Source organism: Pygoscelis adeliae, unplaced genomic scaffold, assembly GCF_000699105.1.
Source record: "Pygoscelis adeliae isolate BGI_AS28 unplaced genomic scaffold, ASM69910v1 Scaffold664, whole genome shotgun sequence".
NCBI lineage: Eukaryota > Metazoa > Chordata > Aves > Sphenisciformes > Spheniscidae > Pygoscelis > Pygoscelis adeliae.
This window is the reverse complement of record NW_008824762.1, coordinates 1,457,003-1,478,542: the sequence shown is the minus strand read 5'-3', so window position 1 is coordinate 1,478,542 and position 21,540 is coordinate 1,457,003. Positions and strand designations below refer to the sequence as shown.

The 21,540-nt window shown below is 47.3% G+C and overlaps 1 protein-coding gene across 1 annotated transcript in view; it reads left to right on the top strand.

Annotated features, from left to right (window-relative positions):
- Positions 1–21,197, top strand: part of MARCH4 (membrane-associated ring finger (C3HC4) 4, E3 ubiquitin protein ligase) — a 127,109-nt gene extending 105,912 nt beyond the window's left edge. The window contains exon 4 of the mRNA XM_009323548.1: positions 20,586–21,197. Coding sequence (XP_009321823.1) covers positions 20,586–20,947 — 362 coding nt within the window. The 3' untranslated portion in view covers positions 20,948–21,197. The remainder of the gene's footprint in view (positions 1–20,585) is intronic.
- Positions 21,198–21,540: the final 343 nt, after the last annotated feature.

Below are 21,540 nucleotides of genomic sequence, written 5' to 3'. Positions count from 1 at the left end.
GAGAAAGGAGCACAGCCCCCAGTTCAGCCCTCAGGAGAAGCAGCACAGACATTACCACAGAGCAGCAGTACAGAAGTAAAACAAACCCAGTGGCAGGGACAGAGGTCTGGACAGCAAACCCTGGTATCCAGGTTCAAATGGCTCTTGGCTTCAGCATCCTTCCAGCACAGGACTTGGGCCTGCCGAAACCCAGACCAATTCCTCCCACTGTTGCCACTGCTGTGCTGACAAGGAGATGGCCTGTAGACATCATTCTGCTCTTCCATGAGATGCTGGTGGAGCTACCACATGTCTCCAGGAACGAAGGGTGGCAAAGAGGGCTGAAAGAGAGATGGGCAGCACCCACATGTTGGCACAATAGCCACTGGGGACATCCTCTTGCTGGTGTGATTGGGAGTGGGGAAAAAATTATCCCTCTGTGTGTGCGGTGTGCGTGTGTGTCGCCTTGTTGGCAGAGGACAGAAGTGGAGAGCCCTGGCCTGGGCGGACGTCAGTAACATGATTAACTGGCTTTGATAAAGCTTCAAGAGCTGAGGGGAACTGATTAGCTCATCTGTCAACAGGAGCTAAATCCTCCCACACGGCAGAGAACAAACCACGCCAGCCATGAACTGAAGGGGAACTGGGCAGACAGATTCGAATTTGAGGTTTTTGGTTTTCTTATTAATTCTTTTAAGGGTCTGGCCTCTATTTCTCTTCTCCACCTTCTCTGAAGGGAAAAAAAGCCCCTTTTCCATCTCCACTGATGTCACCATCAAGCTTAATGCCCTAAGCTGGGATCTTTGATTTTTTCCAGCTAAAGATCAAGCAGCCATCCTGTTCCCAGGAACATTTCAGAGTCGTGGCTTGGGGCAGCCCCTTGTCTCATGGTCCTCCCTGCACAGCTAGCAGTCTTGGTGAGCCAGGCATGCTGGCTTTCCCACGAACTCAAAAGCAAGTGGGAAGCATTACAGATGCAATGAGTTAACATGACTATATGTGGCTTCTCTTGCCCAGCACCTCAGAGCAGTGTCCGCCTGGACATGGCTCCACTTGTGTGCAGCATGTCTGCCTGTGCTGCCAGGCAGCCCACCCAGGCTCAACCAGGAGAGATGATATTCTGGACCATGCAAGCCTTTCATACATTTCAAACATTTCCCTAGAAAAGCTCATATGTGCATGCAGCCAGCCCTTTGCCCCTGTCACGCTCCAGTGTAAAACTTTCTTGTATTGTGTGCATCAACACCCTTTGCAATCCCAGCTGCTGCTGCTGCCGGGTCAGCAGTGGAGAGGAAGGGCAGCTCTGAGCAGGGCTAGCTGAGATCTGCTGTTCACTCTCCTCCCTGCCTCCTCCTCTTCTTTCTCTGCCTAGGTTGAACCAAGTGACAAATGAGGTCTTCACGGGGAGCTCTGGCTTCCTGGCTGTCGATGTGGTCAGGTCTCTCCTCTGAGTGACTCCTTGCCAGCCCTGCTGATTTCAGGGGGCTGCGCTAGTGCTAGCCGAAAGGCTGGTCTGTCCCATGGAGAGGCCAGGCCAGGTCAGGTCAGCAGAAGGGGCTGATCAAAGGGAACTCCGCAACTGGCTTTAATTCCTTATTCATTACAGCTTTGCTCGACTGTGATGGATGCAGCAATGCCAGCTCCCTAGAAGACTTGCAGTGAGTTCCTCACTGTGGAACAACTATTCTCCCTCTCTTTATCCTTCTCCCAAACCTTGCAGCCTCATGCAGGGTCTTTGATCACAGCTGGGCAAAGCTGGCTCCGGAGATTCAGAGTTCTGCTCCTGACTGCCAGGATGGCCCAAAGCCTCTTGTTACTCCTCCTTGGGCTTTAGTTCCACTTCTGTAAGTTCAGAAGAAAACCTCCCATGGATAATGGCAGTGACAACGGTTCTTGAAATACCAGGGTGCTGTCTGTGCATTTCGGTGTCTTCTCCTCCGCAGTCCAGCCCTTTTCCCCTTTTGCTTTCCAGCCTATGGGTGGGTAGGAAAGATTTAGCAACTAAGAAATGCTCAGTGATGGGGAAAGAGCAGGACATTAAGTGCACTCAGTTCTACCATACTTATTTTTTTCAGCTAATGTAACACACACATCGTCTGTGCATTGTTCGGTAACAGGCTGGTCAGCCTTAGCTAGCAGAATGTTATACTGTAGGTCCTACACTAATTGTATGAATTCCAATTGTTCCTTCTCCCAGTTTGACCCCAAGTTTTGCTTTCACTGGCAGAGGAGCAGAGGCTTGAAAGACAAAGTATTTACTAAATAGCAGATGTGCTGAAGCAGAGCTCCTCTCCAGTTCCTGGAGTTCCTGCTTTGGTTGTCCTTGGATGTCTCATGTCCATTGAGTAGCCAGTGACATTTGTCCAGGAGGCCAGTGTACACACCCTGTCACTGGAAGTGCTCAGCAGGACACTTCCTGTGGCACTCTGGAGTCTCAAAGCTGGAGAAGACACCGAATCTGCAGAGATCCTGACTATCATCAGACAGGGTATATGCACCTAGTCAGCAACTGCCCAGCTGTTTTGTGTGATCTCCTCTCTACCAAGTCATTAAGGGATTTAGGTAACAATTTGCCAAGACAGAGATATCTGTGGCAATTTGCATGGGCAATCCCATGGCAGCACTGGTCTTTCCAATGTGGAGTCAAAGGTGAGGGCACGAGTGCTGACTTGCACGTATGGCTCCCTAAACACAGATCATTTTGTTGTTGTTATCTTCAGTTGAGCTGTACTTGATCTGAAATAGTCAGATCATCTCCAAGCTGAGCTCTCAAAATACAGCTGTTAACTCAGAGACTATTGATCCATGCATCAAAATCCAGGGGTCTTGGGTTTGACCCTCAGCCACTCACATTCAGTAATACACTATTTTTCTTTGGACTTTGCTAGATCCTAGCATGCTCCACAAAAACAGTTGTAAGGGATAGACACCATTTGCTACCCCTTCACCCACCATGGAAACAAAACCACAACCAAAGTAAAATGAATCTGCTCCTCACAACCAGCAGGACAGATGGTATGGACCCAAGCACCAGAAGCTATGTCCATCTGGGCAAGATGTGCAAAATGGTCTTTCAACATTGTTCTTCCCCTTGCTCTCAGACATCTAACAGGAGGGCAGGAAGCACTGGAAAGGATTGCTTGGGATTTGTGGGAGTCTCCAATGCTGGTTTTTTTTTTTTTAAAGCCTGTTAGAAAACATATGTCAAGAACATGTTGCGGAGAGATGATCCCATTTTGTGAAGGAGGAACAGACGAAATGCTTCTTCATATACAGCCAGCCCCAGCGTCTTTGATTCTGATCTCTCTCTCTCTTCCACGTGTGCTATCTCTGGTCATGTCTGATATGACAGTTGGATTAAAGGACAGATATGAGAGTTGGATTAAACTAGAAACTGGTAATGGTGCCAGTATAGGTATTGCTCTGCTATGAAGCCATCTACAACACAGACATTTGAGATCAGCAACCGGGAAGTGAATGAAAAGTGAGATGGAGACTGTTCATTTGATTAACTGCTCTTTCCATGGGTCCATGAGAGCTAAATCCAGAAAGCTGGCATAGAGAGGGATTAGCAGAAATGCGGTTATCAAAATGCAGAGATAAATGGAGTGAGCCTTCACAGGCCTGAGTTACTGAGCAGGGAGAGTAGCAGCTTAGAGCTGGGCTGTACATCCTGAGAGATACGTGCCTGTTAATTAAATGACAGTCCTTGGAGGCGGAAGGAGAGGTTTGCCTCTCTCTCTGTCAAGGTGCAATTAGGGAAAGTCGGCGTTTGTAGATTAAGGTGTCATTTGGGGTCAGGAGGACAGGAAACCGTCTCCTGTTAAACAAAGAGGAACTCTGCCAGCTAATGAAAGTATGTCACAGTCTAGGCTCAGGCATCACCAGATCAGCTCCAAGGGGGAAGCGCGTCTCAGGAAGGTCATTAGCAGGCTGTGCGCACAGGGCTGGCACTGTCACGGTTTGTGTGCGCAGTCCTGCTTGTGCTCACACAGGGGTATCCCTGTGGTTGGCATGAGGGGGGCTTATCCCCAGCGATGCAAAAGCAATCCGATCTGCCTCTCCTTGGATCACTGTCTGGTTGAGACTGTTGCTTTGTCCATGCCCACCTAGTCCTTGCTCTCCGACTCACCCTGTCTTGGTGCTGGCAGCTGTGCACTTTTGCAAGCACTAAATCCTCACGCTCTTCGAAGCTTTTCCCTCGCTTTCCTTGGCAGCCAGTCCCTGAGGGTATTTGCCTTCACAACAGTAACTGCACTGCAGCTCAGTAGCATAAGAGACAGGCAAAGCAGGACCATTCATCCTGCCAATGACTTTTGTTGGCACACTATGGCAATCCATTACAGATCAGGAAGTGTGTGCCCGCTGTTTTTAATCCCAGCTGCCAGCAAGAATAATCAAAAGCATCCAGTATGTCTGACGGCATCTCAGCACAACCGTAGGTAATAACATAAGAAATCAATAGCCAATTAAAACTGATCCACAGCATTTGATCTTTCATAGTGCAATGGGAACAGTAATTAATGGAGCTTCCTTGAGACAGTCACAATTCAAACTTCCTGCCAAGACTAATGTGGTTTTGTTTTAAATGAGCTTTGCTTCCTAGAGGAAACGCCAGGCTGAGGTAGCCTCAGGGTGTTTTCTAGCCAGGTCACTCAGGCCCTCAACATTCAAAGGATTTAGGAGTCAAAGTCCCAATAAAATAAAGAGAAACTGAGAAATTAAGTGTCTTCAGGGTCTTCATCTGTATTGATCCCATTCTCAAAAGGAAAGCAAATGTTTTCATTCAGGTCTGCGTAGTCCCCCAAGGTACAAAGCAGGAAGAATTGCTACAGCAGTAGGGAATCAGTTCTGGGGAAGCACCAAGCCCATTCCATTAGCTTGATGACACCCTAAAGGCAGAGCACAAGGCAGAGAAGTTCAGCAAATATCTTCAGAGGAGGAACCTGAGACCAACCCAGACAGTAAACATGCATGGCTTTAACATACCTGGAAGAGACCCATGAGAGTATGCAGGTCTTCCGTGCCCTTCAGCATAACGCACTGCTTGCCACGCTGTTCATGCACTTCTTGCCCAGTTTGCCTGCAAACTGGAGCTACCAGGAGCTAACTGGAGTGACCAGATCCAGGCCCTATCATCAGAGCAGGCAGTTGGGATAAAGTGAGGCAGCTAATTCCCTTTTTTTGCACTGTGAATCCTGGTTTGCATTCATTCAGCCACAACATGCATGCTCGAAAAATCACTGAGCAAATAATTGATTTATCAGCTGTAAAGGGGGATGTGGAGACAGGAACAGTCCCCACAGGGCGTGTTGTGGGGCTCTCAATCCAGCTGGGCAGGGACTGTCTCTCAAGAGCAGTCATTCAGGGCCCTGTACCTGGTCCAGCAGCAGGAAAAGCAATGCTGCACAGCTGATTTGCCAGCTGATTTCTTGGCTGCTATCCAGGAACAGCGGATGCTCAGCAAAGCCAAGACATGCCGCCCCTCCGTTCCTTGAAAGATGGGACGTATTTTTATCTAATGCTGCATTGATTGTTCAATAAGAGAGCAGAGTGGGCCAGCCGGCACATGTGCACGTGTGCTGCTTTCACCAGCGGGCATTTCTGCAGAGGTCCAACGCACCTACTGAACTCCAGTGCAGCTCTGTCAGCTCTCTGCAGAACGAGCACATCGCTGCTGAGCAAAGAGCCACGGGGTTTGGACCTGGCTCTGAACCCCCTCCCTTTTTGCAGGGAAGGAGCTTGGCTTCCAGCACAGTCAGAGCAGCACCTGGCCTTTCAGACGTGTCCTTTCAACTCCACAATCCTTTACCACATCCATCTCCATGCAGTTTCCCACTGTTGCAACAGGGCTCCGGAGGTGTATTTTGTCATGAATAACCATATGGTGCTTTCTGCTCCAGAGGATCAATGTGTTTAGCATTTAATGAGGGCAACATAATTAACATTTTCTGAGGGGGAAAAGAAATCCTTTTGCCTTGTGAACTGCATCTTGTGCTTTCGAGGGTGATACGTTATAATCAGAATGATGCTTCCCTGTCACTAAACCCCATGCTGGAATCAAGAGCCTGGTGTCCCTGGGTTAAGTTCCCATCCATGGGCAGAGGCAGAAGCACTCACCTGCCTGTCACAGCTTCTACACTGCGGCAGGAGATTCCTTCGTAGGCAGCTGGTAGGATCTCCCACACCAGCTGTATAAATTGTGCTGTCTGGTAAAGGATGGAAAAGGTCCTCAGCTCTGTGCCAGGCTCTGTTTTTCCAACTGCTTTCTGTCCCATTGTTCCTACTACTACAGCCTCCATACTTGCAGACATGTTACTCCTGGAGGTGGGAGGCTGTGGTCCACGGCATACCTTTGTAGCCATAGCAAGAGAAGTCAACTCTGTAGTCAAAAATGAGGCCGCAGGGGGGTCATCCCCCACGCATAGTGGATGAGGCTGCTTTTGCTGTGTTCCCAGCTCTGTAGGGAGCCAGAAGCAGAGGTAAGAAGAGATTAACATGAAGCCACATTAAACCATCTCTGGGATCGCTTCTTAAAGTAGTGAGTGATCGGTTCTTCTCCTGGAGGGTTGGATACCTACCAACACACCCATCTTTCACAGAATCATAGAATAGTTTGGGTTGGAAGGGACCTCTAAAGGTCATCTAGTCCAACCCCCCTGCCGTGGGCAGCGACATCTTCAACTAGATCAGGTTGCTCAGAGCCCCGTCCAACCTGACCTGGAATGTTTCCAGGGATGGGGCATCCACCACCTCTCTGGGAAACCTGGGCCAGTGTTTCACCACCCTAATCTTAAAAAATATCTTCCTTCTATCTAGTCTAAATCTATCCCCCTTTAGTTTAAAGCCATTCCCCCTTGTCCTGTCACAACAGGCCCTGCTCAAAAGTTTGCCGCCATCTTTTTTATAAGCCCCCTTTAAGTACTGAGAGGCTGCAAGAAGGTCTGCCCGAAGCCTTCTCTTCTCTAGGCTGAACAACCCCAACTCTCTCAGGCTTTCTTCATAGGAGAGGTGTTCCATCCCCCTGATCATTTTCGTGGCCCTCTTCTGGACCCAATCCAACAGGTCCGTGTCTTTCTTAGGCTGAGGGCTCCAGAGCTGGATGCAGGACTCCAGGTGGGGTCTCACCAGAGCAGAGTAGGGGGGCAGAATCACCTCCCTCGACCTGCTGGCCACGTTTCTTTTGATGCAGCCCAGGATACGATTGGCCTTCTGGGCTGTGAGTGCCCATTGTTGGCTCCTGTCCAGCTTTTCATCCACCAGTACCCCAAGTCCTTCTCGGCAGGGCTGCTCTCAATCCCTTCATCCCCCAGCCTGTATTGATACTGGGGGTTGCCCCGACCCAGGTGCAGGACCTTGCACTTGGCCTTGTTAAACCTCATGAGGTTCACACGGGCCCACTTCTCCAGCTTGTCCAGGTCCCTCTGGATGGCATCCCGTCCCTCCAGTGTGTCAACTGCACCACTCAGCTTGGTGTCATCTGCAAACTTGCTGAGGGTGCACTCGATCCCACTGTCTATGTCATTGTGCATAGACATAGACATAGACACTATCTGAAAGCATTCACTTTCAGACCCAGATACAACAGTCTGTAGGCAAGAATACTACAAACAGGCCCATGGGCTAAGTTGCTAAACTTAACTTGCTAAACTTATTCTTCCTGGAAGTTACTCCCTGAAGCAGCACTTTTCTTCCTGAACCAAGACAGACCCATGACAGCCACAGCCCGAGTCCCTCTGCCCCATGGCAGAGCTGGATCCACAATACCCATACGACCATGCAGTGTTTGGCAGAAGTTGTTCAATAAGATTAAATAACATCAGGCACGCTGTGCCCAGTAGTGCAGCCAGCACTTTACCTTCTCAGAAGAGGTCCAGCCAGCAAACAAACCCATGGCAATGACATTCAGGCAGGACCACTGTGGAGTAGGCAGTCATCGCTACTTGCTGAATGCAGAGAAGCCTGAAGAACTGAAGGTCCGGGCATTTACTGTGCCAGGTGGGACAATTCACTCTGCTCAGGCACAGCCACATCATGGTCCCCTCTGTGTCCTGCAAGGCTCTTCTCCAGACCTTTGCTGCAGGCTTAGCCACCCTCAGTTCCTTTCACTGCTTTCATTTTTGTCAGCTCAGCATTGACAGATTCCATAGGTGCGTATGAACTCTTACCTGCCCCTTTCAGCCTGCGTCAGCATTCACTCAGCTGGGTATTGCAGCCCCTAAAAGTCTTCAGCTCTGGTGGAAGAAACTTATCTAGCCAGAGCAGGAAGGCAAAGGTTTTGCCGTCCCAGAGATCCTTACTGGTAATGGATCAGAAATGATAGACCCTTGTCCTCTTGGCTCCTACCGCCTTCCTTAATTTTGAATAGCGCCTCTGTGTGAGAGGTGAAGACCTTTGCAGGGGAGAAGGTGGGGTGAGACCTGTGAGGACACTGTAGGGGAGCAGAGGGGAAAGGCCGCAGCACGCAAGGTGGAAGACTCCTGGAAATCTCACAGAAATCCTGTGGTCTGCAATGAAAGATTTTGTCATGACTGTGGAGGACAAAGCAGCCAAACACAGGCTGCACCATGGTGTGTCCCAGGGACACATTTATCCCGACAAAAGGCTGGTCAAAGAGCACCACGAGCACCTTCTGCCTCATGTCCTTGAGATGCCTTCCTACATGGCAGAGGGGAAAGATGCCCACATCTCACTCCAACAAGGGGGTAGAAGCAATTGCAATGCACACACTGACCTGCAACTTCAGAGGCACTCCCAGGTCCATTAATTTAGCCTACGATGTGCCCTATATTAACCTGGGGGATGCTCTGTTAAGGGTGATCTGTACTCACCTTTTTGTCTCTCCTAACTGGTCACTATTCCTCTTAGTGAAAGAGCACTTGGGTGGCTGGAGCAGTCTGAAGAGACTGGGCTCAGGCAGGACCTGCATCCCTCAGAAAATGAAAAACTGTGAAACTATTCCCATTTTTTCTTACATAATTTCATTTGCTAATAAAAGCAGAGAGGGAGGCACTAGTTCTACCTTCAATAAGCAAATGTCATGTTTTGATCATTATTGAACAAAGCATTTTGATTTAGCATTTAGAGATGACTGCTCATGCTGAGTATTTTAAATTCAGTGTCAGAATTGGAATACAACATTTTAAAAAAATTCAAGTCCAAATGAAACATTCTCACCTGTCTGAAAATATGTATGTATTCTTCCATTCTGGGGGACAGTGTGACTTTTTCAAGTCTCACTCCAAGCAAGTGTGATGCTAGATTTCCAAACCCTACACAAAACAGCGCTGTTGTCCAGCTTTGCCTTTAAAGAAATGTCCCAGGAACAGCTGAGGATGCAGCATGACTGCACAGGCAGTGCTTTGGTCAAAGTAACGTTAGCTACAGGATAGAAAGGTTCAGGACCCAGACCTGGAGGACTGACTACCGTGGTGCACGCATAGTGAAATGGAAGCCACATGCTTTTTCTCTCCTCACCACAAGTACCCACCTCCGTCGACTTCTGTCAGGGAATGTCTGGAAACAGATCCCGAGACCACGGTGCGCATTTGGCCCGTGCTCTGTTCAATCCAGTTTGAAATGATTTTCTGCTCCCTTCTTTTAAAGACCTAAGAGAATCTGCTCTGCACACAATGAGTGACTTTCACCTCTCGTGCACAAAGTCCTTTCAAGATGTGGGGTGTTGTTCTCATCTCCATTTTAAATTCGGGGGAAAAAGGCACCAAGAGGGTCTATATAATCCTAGCTACAAAGCAAGGAGGGGAAACTTTAAGAGAGCAAGGGGGTATATAGGTAGTGCCTCCAAGCCCTATCCCTCCTATACTGGCACAGTTATGGGTAGACTTACAAGTGGGGAATGATGCTGGCGATGTATGATTCAGAAGCGAGGCTATTCATAGAATCATAGAATCACTAAGGTTGGAAAAGACCTCTAAGATCATCAAGTCCAACCATCAACCTAACACCACCATGCCCACTAAACCATGTCCCTATTCTGCCGGTGGAGCTCCAGTCTTTATTTATTTATTTGCTTTTTCCAAGAGTCGTCTCATTTATTGCTGCCTGCATAGCTAGAGACTGCCCTTTAATTCTCTGCTTTATCGTGCGCTGTGAATTAAATACCACAGGAGTACAAGAGCCCTTAAGGGCACAACATCCATTTTGCTGTAGCTGTCCACAGCCAGCTGAGTTTAAAGGAGTGCTTTTGTTTATGGTTTATCTATTGCCTGAGCGAGGATTTCTCTGGGGTTTATTTTACCTATTTATTTTTGCTGTTATTTCTTGTTTTGTTTTGGGGTTTTTTTTGTCCCAGTTTTGAGGCAGGGTGTAAAAGTGCTAGTCTGGGCAGGGCAGGAGAAAGTTGTGGTGGTTGATAGCTCCTATGCTTACAGCTAAAAATACTGCAGCATTTCTAGAGCGATGATGTTGCTGTGTGCGGTTCCTGGGGTCAGCCCAGCTCCTTTGTCACAGATGGCATCCTGCAGACAACTGATGCTGTTTTCCCATTACAAACAAACCACGTGGGAGTGCTGAACAAAAAGGAATTTCCTGTCGCTTGGACACCTCCTATCAGCTCCTTAATTTTTCCAGTCTTTCCTCATCTGGGGCCTTACCAGCTCAGCCCTACAGGGCCCAGCCCATGTGTTGTAGAGGAATGTGACGGTGGGCAGAGGACATGAATGAAGATGGCTGCTCTGGGATGAAGGTAGCACCCCACAGAGAAGCTGGCATCTACCTGGCAGCCATAAAAGCTCCCCCAGCGCTCCTACAACATACTGCCCCCAGCTCCCACCAGTTCCCCAAGCCCAATGACAAGCAGTCCTACCTGTCCTCTCAATTCATCCCACTGGATAAAGCGTTCCTCCTTCCCCAGCTACAAATGCCATGTATGTGGGATGGACTGCTCCTGCTTCAGAGAGGAACCCATAGCATCCTGCGTGCACTGGAATCACTGCCACATACTTGTGCTACACGAACTCATGACATGCTGCGGTGTCATGACCTGGAAATTGCCTCTTGACATATAGCTCAGCAGCATCTTGCAAAATCACAGAGCTACCTGGAGGAGAGATGCTGCTGGCTGTCACGCCAAGCACTCCCATCAGTAATAAAGGAAAGAGCTGCCTCCTTTCCCCGGCCCCCCATGCTCAGCCCCAGCATGGCAGGGGGTGAGGTCTGCCATGATCGCTCACATGGTGGAACAGCAACTCTGGGGACCCTCTGGGATGCCAGCATGCTGGATCCATCCCCCAACTAGCAGGGCTCTTGCTGAGTCTGGGGGCGGGTGTTAATGGCTGCAGAGAGCTTGGGGTGTAGCTTAACCACCCGCCCAGATGGGACCTGCTGCTCCCATTGCTCTGCCAGGTGGAGCGGAGGAGGCAGGGAAGGAGAAGGGCTTTCGTTGCCTTTGGGGGGGGTCCTGGCCCACCTGCGGCTGAGGAAGCTTTTAGGCAGAGCTGTCCTTGAACCCCAGCTTGCACGAGAGGAGACAAGCCATAATAAGCACAAGGTTTGCCTGTTAGTCAGCAGTCAGAGGCTTGGGGACCAGCCTGTCTGTGCTGTTAATGACCCAAAATGGAAGAGTCCATACCTCCATAAAATACCTCCTCAAGACAGCTGGGAGAAGCTTTTTTGTGTACACTGGTAGGGGCTCTGCCCAGGCAACGGAGGTCTCACCCTTTGAGGGGCTCAATTTCAGTTTTGCTGGAGTTGTGGCCCCTGTGGCCTGAGGAGAGCCAAGCATGGCACATACATCACTGTGAAAGCTGCCTGCCAGTGGAGCCCCATTACAGCAAATACACTTAAAGGGTGATGGGCAAAAGGAATGTTTCATCTCCCCCAGACTTGTGGGCTCCATGACAGCACATGTCATCCAGTGATCAACAGCACTCCACAGGCTCCAGCCATGCAGCCATCCCAGTTCTGCTGAGCCAAAACACAGCCCAGATTTGTACATATTTAATCAGTTCTTCAGATATGAAAAAATGTGCATGGAGAATGATTGATAAGAAAATGCCTGATTATAATCAGCTAATTTTTTTTTCCATATGCTAAGTGTTCACTTGAGCTCTAATCATTATGAATACACTTTCAGTTTATGCTAGATGTCATTCAATGCTGGACATTTCTAAGCTTGCACACCCTCCTTGTACAGTTCCAGCATTATTCAGAGCAGACCTTTGCTAGATGTCTTGCGGACTAGAGACATCCTGCTCACTGGTCCAGTGTCTTGCAACTACCTGAAACGTCTAAAAGACAGCACCAGAGGTCTCAGGTCGTCCATTACCTGGACTTCTCCTGTATGCAAAATAGACTGTCCACTAAGCTCTTGAAATATTTTGGGGACAAAATTTATATTTTGGAAAGCAGGTGTAACAGTTGTGAAGGAGTCTATATTTCCTATTTGATTTCACCAGAAAGCAAAGAATCCCTGAAAACCTGAATGTAGCAGTAGTTTGTATGAAAAGTGACTGTGCGATGAAAGCATTCCTGAGCTGAAGAAAAGTATGATGTGAGGATAATGGACTCCAGAAAAGCAGCGGCAGCAGCCTCAGGGGACCAGGACAGGGAGTGTCTCTTGGGAAGAGAATCTGAAGGATAAAAGAGCTGCGAACAGCTCATGGCTGCCAAAAGGGATGATACTAAAGGCACAACAGCAAACTGTGCCTGCGCAGGGGAAAGCTCAGAAGCGTGGGAAGAGAGCACTGAGGCTGCATCAGGAGGTCTTTGAGGAACCAAAATCAGAAGCTGCAATCACGCAAAAGGCAGAAAGAAGAGCCTGCAACTAATGAAAAGTCTCTAGAAATCACACAGGCATGGGGAGCTGTCAGAGCTGAACCCCAGGATTACCATCCAGAGATACAAAAGGTAACAAGAAATGGGTCCATAAGCATACGTAAAGAAGAACAAGGCAAGTCTAAGATCTCAAATAATATTTGATACAAAAAGGGCTGAAGAGTTAAATGTTGCCTTTGTTTCAGTCTTCAAAATTTAACTAAAATAATTTTAATGAGGAGAAAAGAGCCCAGGGCAGAATCAGAAAAGAACAGACTCAAAAATATTCAAACGGGTTATCTCTGTCCTTGTCAGCATGTCCTAATGAACTTCAGAGGAAGCTGCAGGAGCAGCCTCTGACCCATGAGCATTTCATCATCAGGAACTTGGGAAGGATGCAGGAGGTGCCAGGCACCTGGGGAAATGCAGGCAGAGTACCTAGCTTTAAATATAATCCCTATCACTAAAGAAGGTAGGAACTGAGCATCAAGGAAATGAAGGGCAAATCGGCTTAACTGATTCATAGAAAGATATTAAAATAATTTTTTAACTAACCAATTGATGAGCACGAGAATATAACCATATCTAATTTGGGAGGGTAATTTTCCTAGTGGCTAAGGAGGAAGCAGTCAGTTTGATATGCCATGACTTGGGCAATGCTTTTGGTGCTTTGCCCTAAGATTCTCCTCAACAAACCAGAGAAATGTGGTCTAGGTTAAATAACTCTAATGGAGGTGTACAGCCAATCAAAAAACTGCATTCTCAGTAGTTGTCAGTGGTGTACCATAAACTGGAAACACGTTTCAAGTAGGACTGTTTTGGACTCTGCTCTCTTCAATATTTTTATTAATGGCTTAGATAATGAAATAGGGAGTGCTGTTATCAGATTCACAGATGACACCAAGCTTGGAAAGGCTGCAAGCACTGTGGAGGATCAGATCAGCATTTGAAATTATCTTGGCAAATTGGAGAAATCAACAAGATGGAAGTGAATAAAGAGAAGTGCAAAGCGCTACCCTTAGGAAGGAGAAATCAGAATCACAAACACAAGCTGGACCAGGCAGTCACACTGCCAAAGACAGCGATTCTGTGACATGTCAGTTTTTTTTCAACAGAGTATCGAAAGGAAGGTGGGGTATACAGTGCTGATTCTGCACCTCTCTGCTCTGGGCACCGCACCCCTTTGGGGAATTTACTTGGAGGAAAAGGGGGTTGAAATGAAGAGGTTCTGGAGATGATGAACAGAAGTGAGGAGAGGGATGATATTACCTGATTTCCCGCCCGGTCAACTCCAATGTTCACATCTCCCCTCCCAAATCAGACCAAGTGCAGAGTCCCACTGGTGCCACAACATTACTTTCAGTTACAAATCTACCTCTCCCCACTCCCTGGTTCACTCTCTTCCCCATTGCCTGCAGAGCACAGTTCTGCAGCCTTGAGTCTCGGCCACTGGAGGAATTAAAGATGCTAGGTTGTTTAAAGAACTTGTCATATTCAACTGGAACTGACCCTGCCACAATATTGAGGGATGCCAGATACTAGGTGCCCCTTTCCCAGCCCGTATTTGCAGGAAAAGGTCCCTCTGGCTCTCTTTTCCTGGTTTATCACCAAGGACTATCTTGCATCATGGATGAGGGATAAAGTACAGAGGATTGCACTGAAAAGCAGTATGGATTGGGAGGGTTCAGTGGGAGCCCAGTCACTCATCTCCCACATACTGTAAGGTACTTGCGAAGCTGGGGTAAGGCAGAGATTCATGGTTATTTCTAAAGCACTTTTTGGAATGGAACGATCTCATGGGGACTATGAGAATTTGGGAGGTGGCAGGGCAGCCTAACTTGAGCAAATGCAAAGCACAGAGCAAAAGTCAGTACACTTTACTGTACTACACTGGAAACCTACGGTTAGGGAACACAAATAAGCCAAAAGAGACCATCTGTGGCTAGGTACGGCCCCTGCAGTGTGCAGAGCCCATCAGGGAAACATCACTCTCCCAGCTTTGTTTTTACACCCTCCCTTGTTGGCCACTGCTGGAGGCAGGATGCTATGATAGACAGACCCCTTGTGTGAACCAGTACAGCCACTTTTCTGCTCTTAGGTTAAGATAAAAGACGGCTAAGGATGGAGCATATAGGATGAGATTAAGGCAAAGAGATAAGTGAGGGCTGAGCTGCTGGAGCTTTGGAAACAAAAGTGGGGGAATCTGAGATTGCCATAAAAGATTAAAGAATTCACAAAAAAGGATAGAAGGGTTTGTGTACGCAATGATGTCAATAGAGGGAAAGCCTGGCAATGAAAGTGTTATCTCCCAGAAGGATTGCTTTGCCTCAGCCTAAGCCACTGCTGCTGTGGATGCAAACATTAAGCTTTGATCACAGCTACCGTAATCTTCCCCTGACACCCAGCAATGAAAGCAACAGAAACAGCTAAAGCATGGCAGCTGTCTGGGTGAGGTGAAACTGCATTTGGGAAGGAAACCGAAGGGGGAAAGTGCTGCTGAAGGTGGAAACAAGAGGTGACAGCTCAGATGGCAGGACAGGGACTTTATGAGAAGCAGGTCAGAGTAACTGGCTGGAATGAACTGTGATTTTTCCTCCTGTAGATAATGTGAGTGACAGCACAGTGGTGATGTACCACTCACTGTCAGTAGAAGCCTTGTTTTGGTGGTTTCTTCACTGGCAAACAGGAGAAACAGTTCCTGCCCTATGAATTTGCCTGTCTCTTTCAAGAAAATGCATGGCAAGTGTTGGAATAAGAAAAAGGTTAATTAGAGGCTGAAAGTCCTGGTGAGAATATCACTTGGTGGCAGAGGCTGACAATGTGCAGAAGGTGACTGCTTGTCATTTCTGGGAAACTGCTGCTCCAAAGTTGCCTTAAATTGGAGGCTCACAACCACTCGGGTCAATCTCACAGGATGGTGGCGCACCAGCTGGTCCTCCCTTGCCCATCCGGAGGCACAAACGCAGTTTTCCTTGTTACATCTGGGTTTTGCCCATGTTCTTCCAACAGCCCTTCTAGCCATTGGGCTGAGGACCTCTCTCTTGACCAGTCTTGCCACAGGCCCGCTGACGGCAATGCACTTCTGTCCTGACTAATCCCAAGACAGAAAGGGCCACCTGCACACAGCCCATATGTGTCCACCCTCAGCACCAAGAACACTTCCTTGCACAGAGACTGCTCACATGGATCATGATGTGGTGTGGGCAGGTATTGCAAGGCTCAGAGAAATCCCACAGCGACGTGAGCCTTACCTCTGGGCCATGATACTCACCCTTGGTCAGGCTCCCCTTTCCAACTCTTGCATTTTAAAAGTCCAGAAGCTCAGGGTTAGCTGTGGCAATCAGTAGAACATAGAAATTAAATTGCTTGCACCAGTGCTAGCTCTGTTGCAGACTGCATGTTAATCGTCTGGAAAAGAAACGTCCAGTTATTCTTGCTCTGGTATGAAAATGAGAGTGAGGGAGGGGGTAAATGGAAGAGGTAAGTCTTTCCCCAGAGTCAGCAATTGTCAGCTTGCTCTCCCAGATGCTGTGGGCATGCACTGATTGGGCATGCAACCGCACTGACACAACCCTTGCCCAGCCAACCTGTATTGGTGTTGCTTACCAATCCAATCTGGGACCAGGCTCTGTGCTCTTTGGGGCTGGGTAACTTACTGTGATAGTTTTGCATAAGAGCAGTGGTTGGGTGCTGGGTACTCTCCCGTGTATGATAAATGAAAGGAAGCATAAGATACCAGCATAAGCAATGTGTACAGTTTTGGTATAACCTATTGCCAAGCTATTGTTGTGTTTGCCTGTACTGTGAAGCACAAAGCAGCTTCTCAGCTCTGGGAAGTAATCCCTGCACCCAGGATAATCACTAGTCCCTCCTGCCTGGACTCTACAGAGCTCCACAGGGCTGACCGTGATCTGACCCTCTGCATGGACTCAATAATAATAAAGCCACAAGAGAAAGAGCAAAAAAGGCTCATATGTGGAGAGAGTGAACACAGTGAAAAGAGATTGGTATGGTTTCCTGTACATATTGTTCCAAATTCAGCATGTGTTAATTCAGAGCACTGCTGGGTTAGCCCTACCATGTTAGCTCAGAGGTACTATATCTTGTCCTGGGAACAGCACAGCCACATCAATGTGGCAAAGCAAGCAGAGGCATTAGAAATTTTTTTTGTAGACTTTGCTGTCAGGTTAATGACCCCATCACATAGTATGGGCTGTCTCCAGTTCCAGAGCCATCTGGGAAATCTTTTCATGGCACAAGCCAGTGCAAGTAGAAATGTCTAAGAATATAAGAACGGCCAAGGTTCCATCTAGCCAGCTGCCCTGTTCCATCAAGGGCCACAAACAGACATAAGAGTGAAATAAGAACAAGACAAGTGTATATTATAGTTCCCCTGAATACTTCTTCCAGCATTCAACAATTTTCAGCTCAAGGAATTTCTTCTGCTGCTGGTCCAGTCAGGTTTCTACATGAGAAAGTGGGAATGAGAACAGCACACCTTCAGTGCCCACATTGCATAGGAGTTTCATTTCACCAACACCACAAACAAGGGATTTAATGGACCAGGCAACAATCTGGACCGACACGTTTTGCGTGAAACTCTCAGAAATTGTCCTTCCGAAGAGGATGGTTTTCACAGAGGATCCATTAAGAACAGATTTTGTGAAGCAGAAGATGGCAAGATAAACTTGGGAGGAGTGGAAAAGGACCAGGCCACTACCAGAATCCATCCAAAATTCTCATATAGACATTTCTGCATTGAAAAGAGAAAAGTGCACAAAGAGAGAAGTTCACACCAACCTGCTATCTTCCCCACATACACAGGATTTGGCTTATGGACTAAATGCTTCTAGCTGGACACTTCTAGTTGAATACGGTTCTTCCTGAAGGCTTTCCCACTTAAGCCTGGCATTTAATTGGAAAGTTTCACCTCTGTAAGCGAGAATGATCCTCAAGGGAGGGGTGTTTCTGGAAGGGGACACACAGAGCTGAACGCAGGAATTCCAATCCTAATTTATCTCAGGCAGACAAAATTTGTTTCGATGGGAGCATTAAGTGTCCCGCAGCTTGATATAAACTGATGGACTCTTGCTTACTCTTGGTATTTACTCTTGCAAATGAATCACTGTTACTTCCGCCTCCCTGCCCACCCCTCCACTTGGTTCCTTTTTAATTTTACAGCTTCCTGAGCTTGACGCTGGGAAATCGATAAGTAATTTAGAGCCCAGTAAATACAGACAAAAACAAGTTATTTTGTACTTTTATAAATATTTGGAAACCAAAATTATCTAAGAAAACAGGTGCTCAGTTGACTCAGCAACCCATCCATCAGCATCACACAGTTAATTGCATAAGATCATAAACATTTATAATTAGAAGGCAAACAAACAAGAATTTTATAAACAGCCCTCTTGAATCAGGCTGCGCATTAAATATTTGTGATAAGGTAATTAAGAATAGATTTACAATCCTGGCTCAGTGTTTAATACTTTGGAGAATGGATTTGATTCTATGGAGAATGTTCTACAGCAAAGGAGAAAACATTTGATTTCGGCTCTTTTATCCGAGGCTTAAAGTGGTCTCAGAGAAACATCGGCTCTGTCATTGATCAGAGTGGAATTTCATTCATTACAGATCAGACAGCTCATTTAAATATATGTCTAATGTCCCTTGTCATGGGCTGATCCACTTCAGGCCTGCTTCAAAGCTCTGTTTCCTTGGCTGGATCCGCAGGCTTTCCCTAAGTCCTGCTTTTTATGGTTGATGCTTTGATCAGAAGATGTCAGAATTCTCAACCATGTTTCAAAGTAGGGAGGAAAAAACACATTTTTCTATTATGACATCATGGTGTTTGGTTATGAAAAGCCACATCACTACAGGATTACAGCTGTGCAATCTCACTGGTCTATGGGAACCAGAGTAAAGATCTCTCCCGTACTGTAGTGCCCAACACCATTCCTGTCCCAAAAGAGCCAGATTTGAATACTTAAACCTACAGCCAGTACGCAGGCTCAGCACCCCATTACGATGAATGTGAGAGTCCCCCTGAAGCTATTATGTGATCAAGTCAGCAGGGCTTCTAGTTATGCTTCAAACCAGAGAGGCTAGAAACTCAATCTGTACTGAAGCTAGAGTTTAAACTCTGCAAAATCAGATGCAGACCCTAAGAAACCAGGTGGCTGCATCTCATCAGTGAGTAATGGGGAGGTCAGCCCTAAGGGTAGGATGACCTTCAGATATTTTGGTTTTTGATATACACAGACTTACTCCAATAATTACCTGTCATCAGAAACTAGAACAGTCTGGAAAAGCTGCGTGGAGGGTAAAGCCCTAGCATTTGATTCATCAGGGATAGCAGTAAACCACTTTATTCTGTGATGACCATCATCTCCCTGCACAACGCTGGTCAAGGTAACCTCCTTGTTTTGGTATGATTTTGCTTCTTACTTCTTGTGGGTCTTTTGTTCTTTGCCCTCATATTAATATGCTTGCAAAAGGTAGGCAAGAGAGCTGCTCTTCCTAGAAATGGTTCTGATAATCTTGATCCTGACCAAGAATGGTGAAGCCATTGTTATTAAGAACAATGAAGTCATCCATGTGCTAACTCACACAGTACGTGTCCTACCTACTGGTCTGGCTTCAGCTACTTGGGGCACAAAGGCACTTCCCTAACAGAGAGATTGCTACAAAACAAGGAGACTCAGACCCCCCTCATTCTGCATAAATCCCACTCTCTAGCAAAGCTGCTTAATTATATTACAGTGTGCTAACTAAGCCAGGCTACAAGAGATGTTGCAGCTTCCTCCAGCCTCAGTTGATAAGAACAACATGGTGTTGCAGTCACTGCTGGTCCTAGTGCTTTCAAAGGGTCTAGCCAAAGCCTAGTGGCTTGAATAATAACAGAGCTTAATACTCAAGTACTGTCATCGTCTAACCTTATCTAATCCTTCAGTCCTCTTGCAAGGGTGGGAAGGACGACAGAGACCGCTGGGAGGTGAGCTAACTGCGGGGTGGAAGGGCCTGAGCTGCTCACTCTCTTTCAGATGCAGACACCATTAGAAGTCAGTTGTCCTACAGCCCAGTGCCATCCCCCGGACATCAGCTCTGGGATATGCAGATGGGTAGCAGAACATATGCACGATGCGCATACTCAGTGCACACATGGCATAAGCACATCTGTCCTTTCTTTCAAGCGTGTTGTTTTCCCCCTTGGAAGGGAGCAATGACGTACAATGGGGTACCTGCTCTGCAGATGAGCAAAACTTTGCCTAAGATGACAAACCATTTATAGGTATAGACAGACCCTTTTTTTGCTCGATTGCCGCCTCTGGCCTCCATGTGCGTGTCTGCTCTGCTGCTGTGTGTGTGGGGAGAGACTCGGGCTGTGCACGCACATGACACTGGTGCAGCAGACGTCACCAGCACGTCAGATCCAGTTACACCCCCTCCAAACACACGCCATTAGCTGGGTGAATCATGCTTATGCAGCATGCAAAACCAGTCCAGTGATAGATAAACTTCGGGTGTTTATTGGTAAACAGATACTGTTTTGCTGTAAGAGCATAACTCTCTGCTGCATTTACGATCCATTTATTGATTGCTGAGATAAAGCTGTAATCCTTTTAATTCAGGGGAAAAGGGATCCAGCAGAGCAGGAGCACCGGTGCTCTGCCAGTTGGTAATTAAAATACATGATTTATCGTTGAATAAACACTGGCTGAGGGAGAGCTGAGCTAACCAGCTAGCTGGGGGCAGGATGCTGGGATAGGTTTATGGTTCTTTCTAAAGTTTTGTTTCTGTTTTATGTTTATTTCTTTCCCCCTTCCCTCCAGGTCTAATAATACACGAAGGGCCCTCGGTTTACCGGATTTTTAAACGGTGGCAGGCGGTCAATCAGCAGTGGAAAGTGCTGAACTATGACAAAACAAAGGACATGGAGGAACAAAAAACAGGGACGAGGACAAATCAGCGCCCCTCCTCCCAAACCACCCACTCGTCCTCCACTGGTGGTACAGCCACTAACTCCGCTCCAGCCGACAGCGGGGCACGGGCTGCCGGCCATGCCACAGGCACCCTCTCTGACCACCACTGTGCTTATACCATCCTGCATATACTCAGCCACCTGAGGCCTCACGAACAGAGGAGTCAGTCTAGTAGTAACAGAGAGCTCGTCATGAGGGTCACGACGGTCTGAGCCGAGGAATTCAGGAGGCCTTAACACAAAGCGGAGGAGACAAAGAACTCATAAAGCAGAGGAGCATGGTGTGCCTTTTTCTTTCTCTTTCCTTTTCTTTTTTTCTTTTTCTCTTTTTTTTCCTCCTCTCCTTTTCTTTTTCGGTAACTGCACAAGATATAAGAGGCGGCACCTGGCCAGCTGAGGAAAAAAGCAGGTGGAGGGAGAGCTGCACACTCATGCTAAAGAGGTTAATGTTTTCCAGCCAGTTTAAAAAAAAAAAAAAAAAAAAACGACACAAATCACAAAAAAAAACCAACAAAACAAGTGCAATACAGACTACAAACTGAGTAGGCAGAGTTCTGGGGAAGCAGAGGAACAGACGGTTTAGCATGTGTCAAATCTTATTACCTGGAATAGGTAACACTCTGTACATGCCCCCCGTACACACACGCACGCGTACACAAACACACACACACACACAGTGTGAGATTTATAAAAACAAGGAAGGGAACGAAATATGTGGAATACTTTTATTTTCCAGACTGTGATTAACCAAGGCTACGAGTCATTTTGTTTCATGAGTCACTCTGGAGCCTTGTTTGTTTTATCCT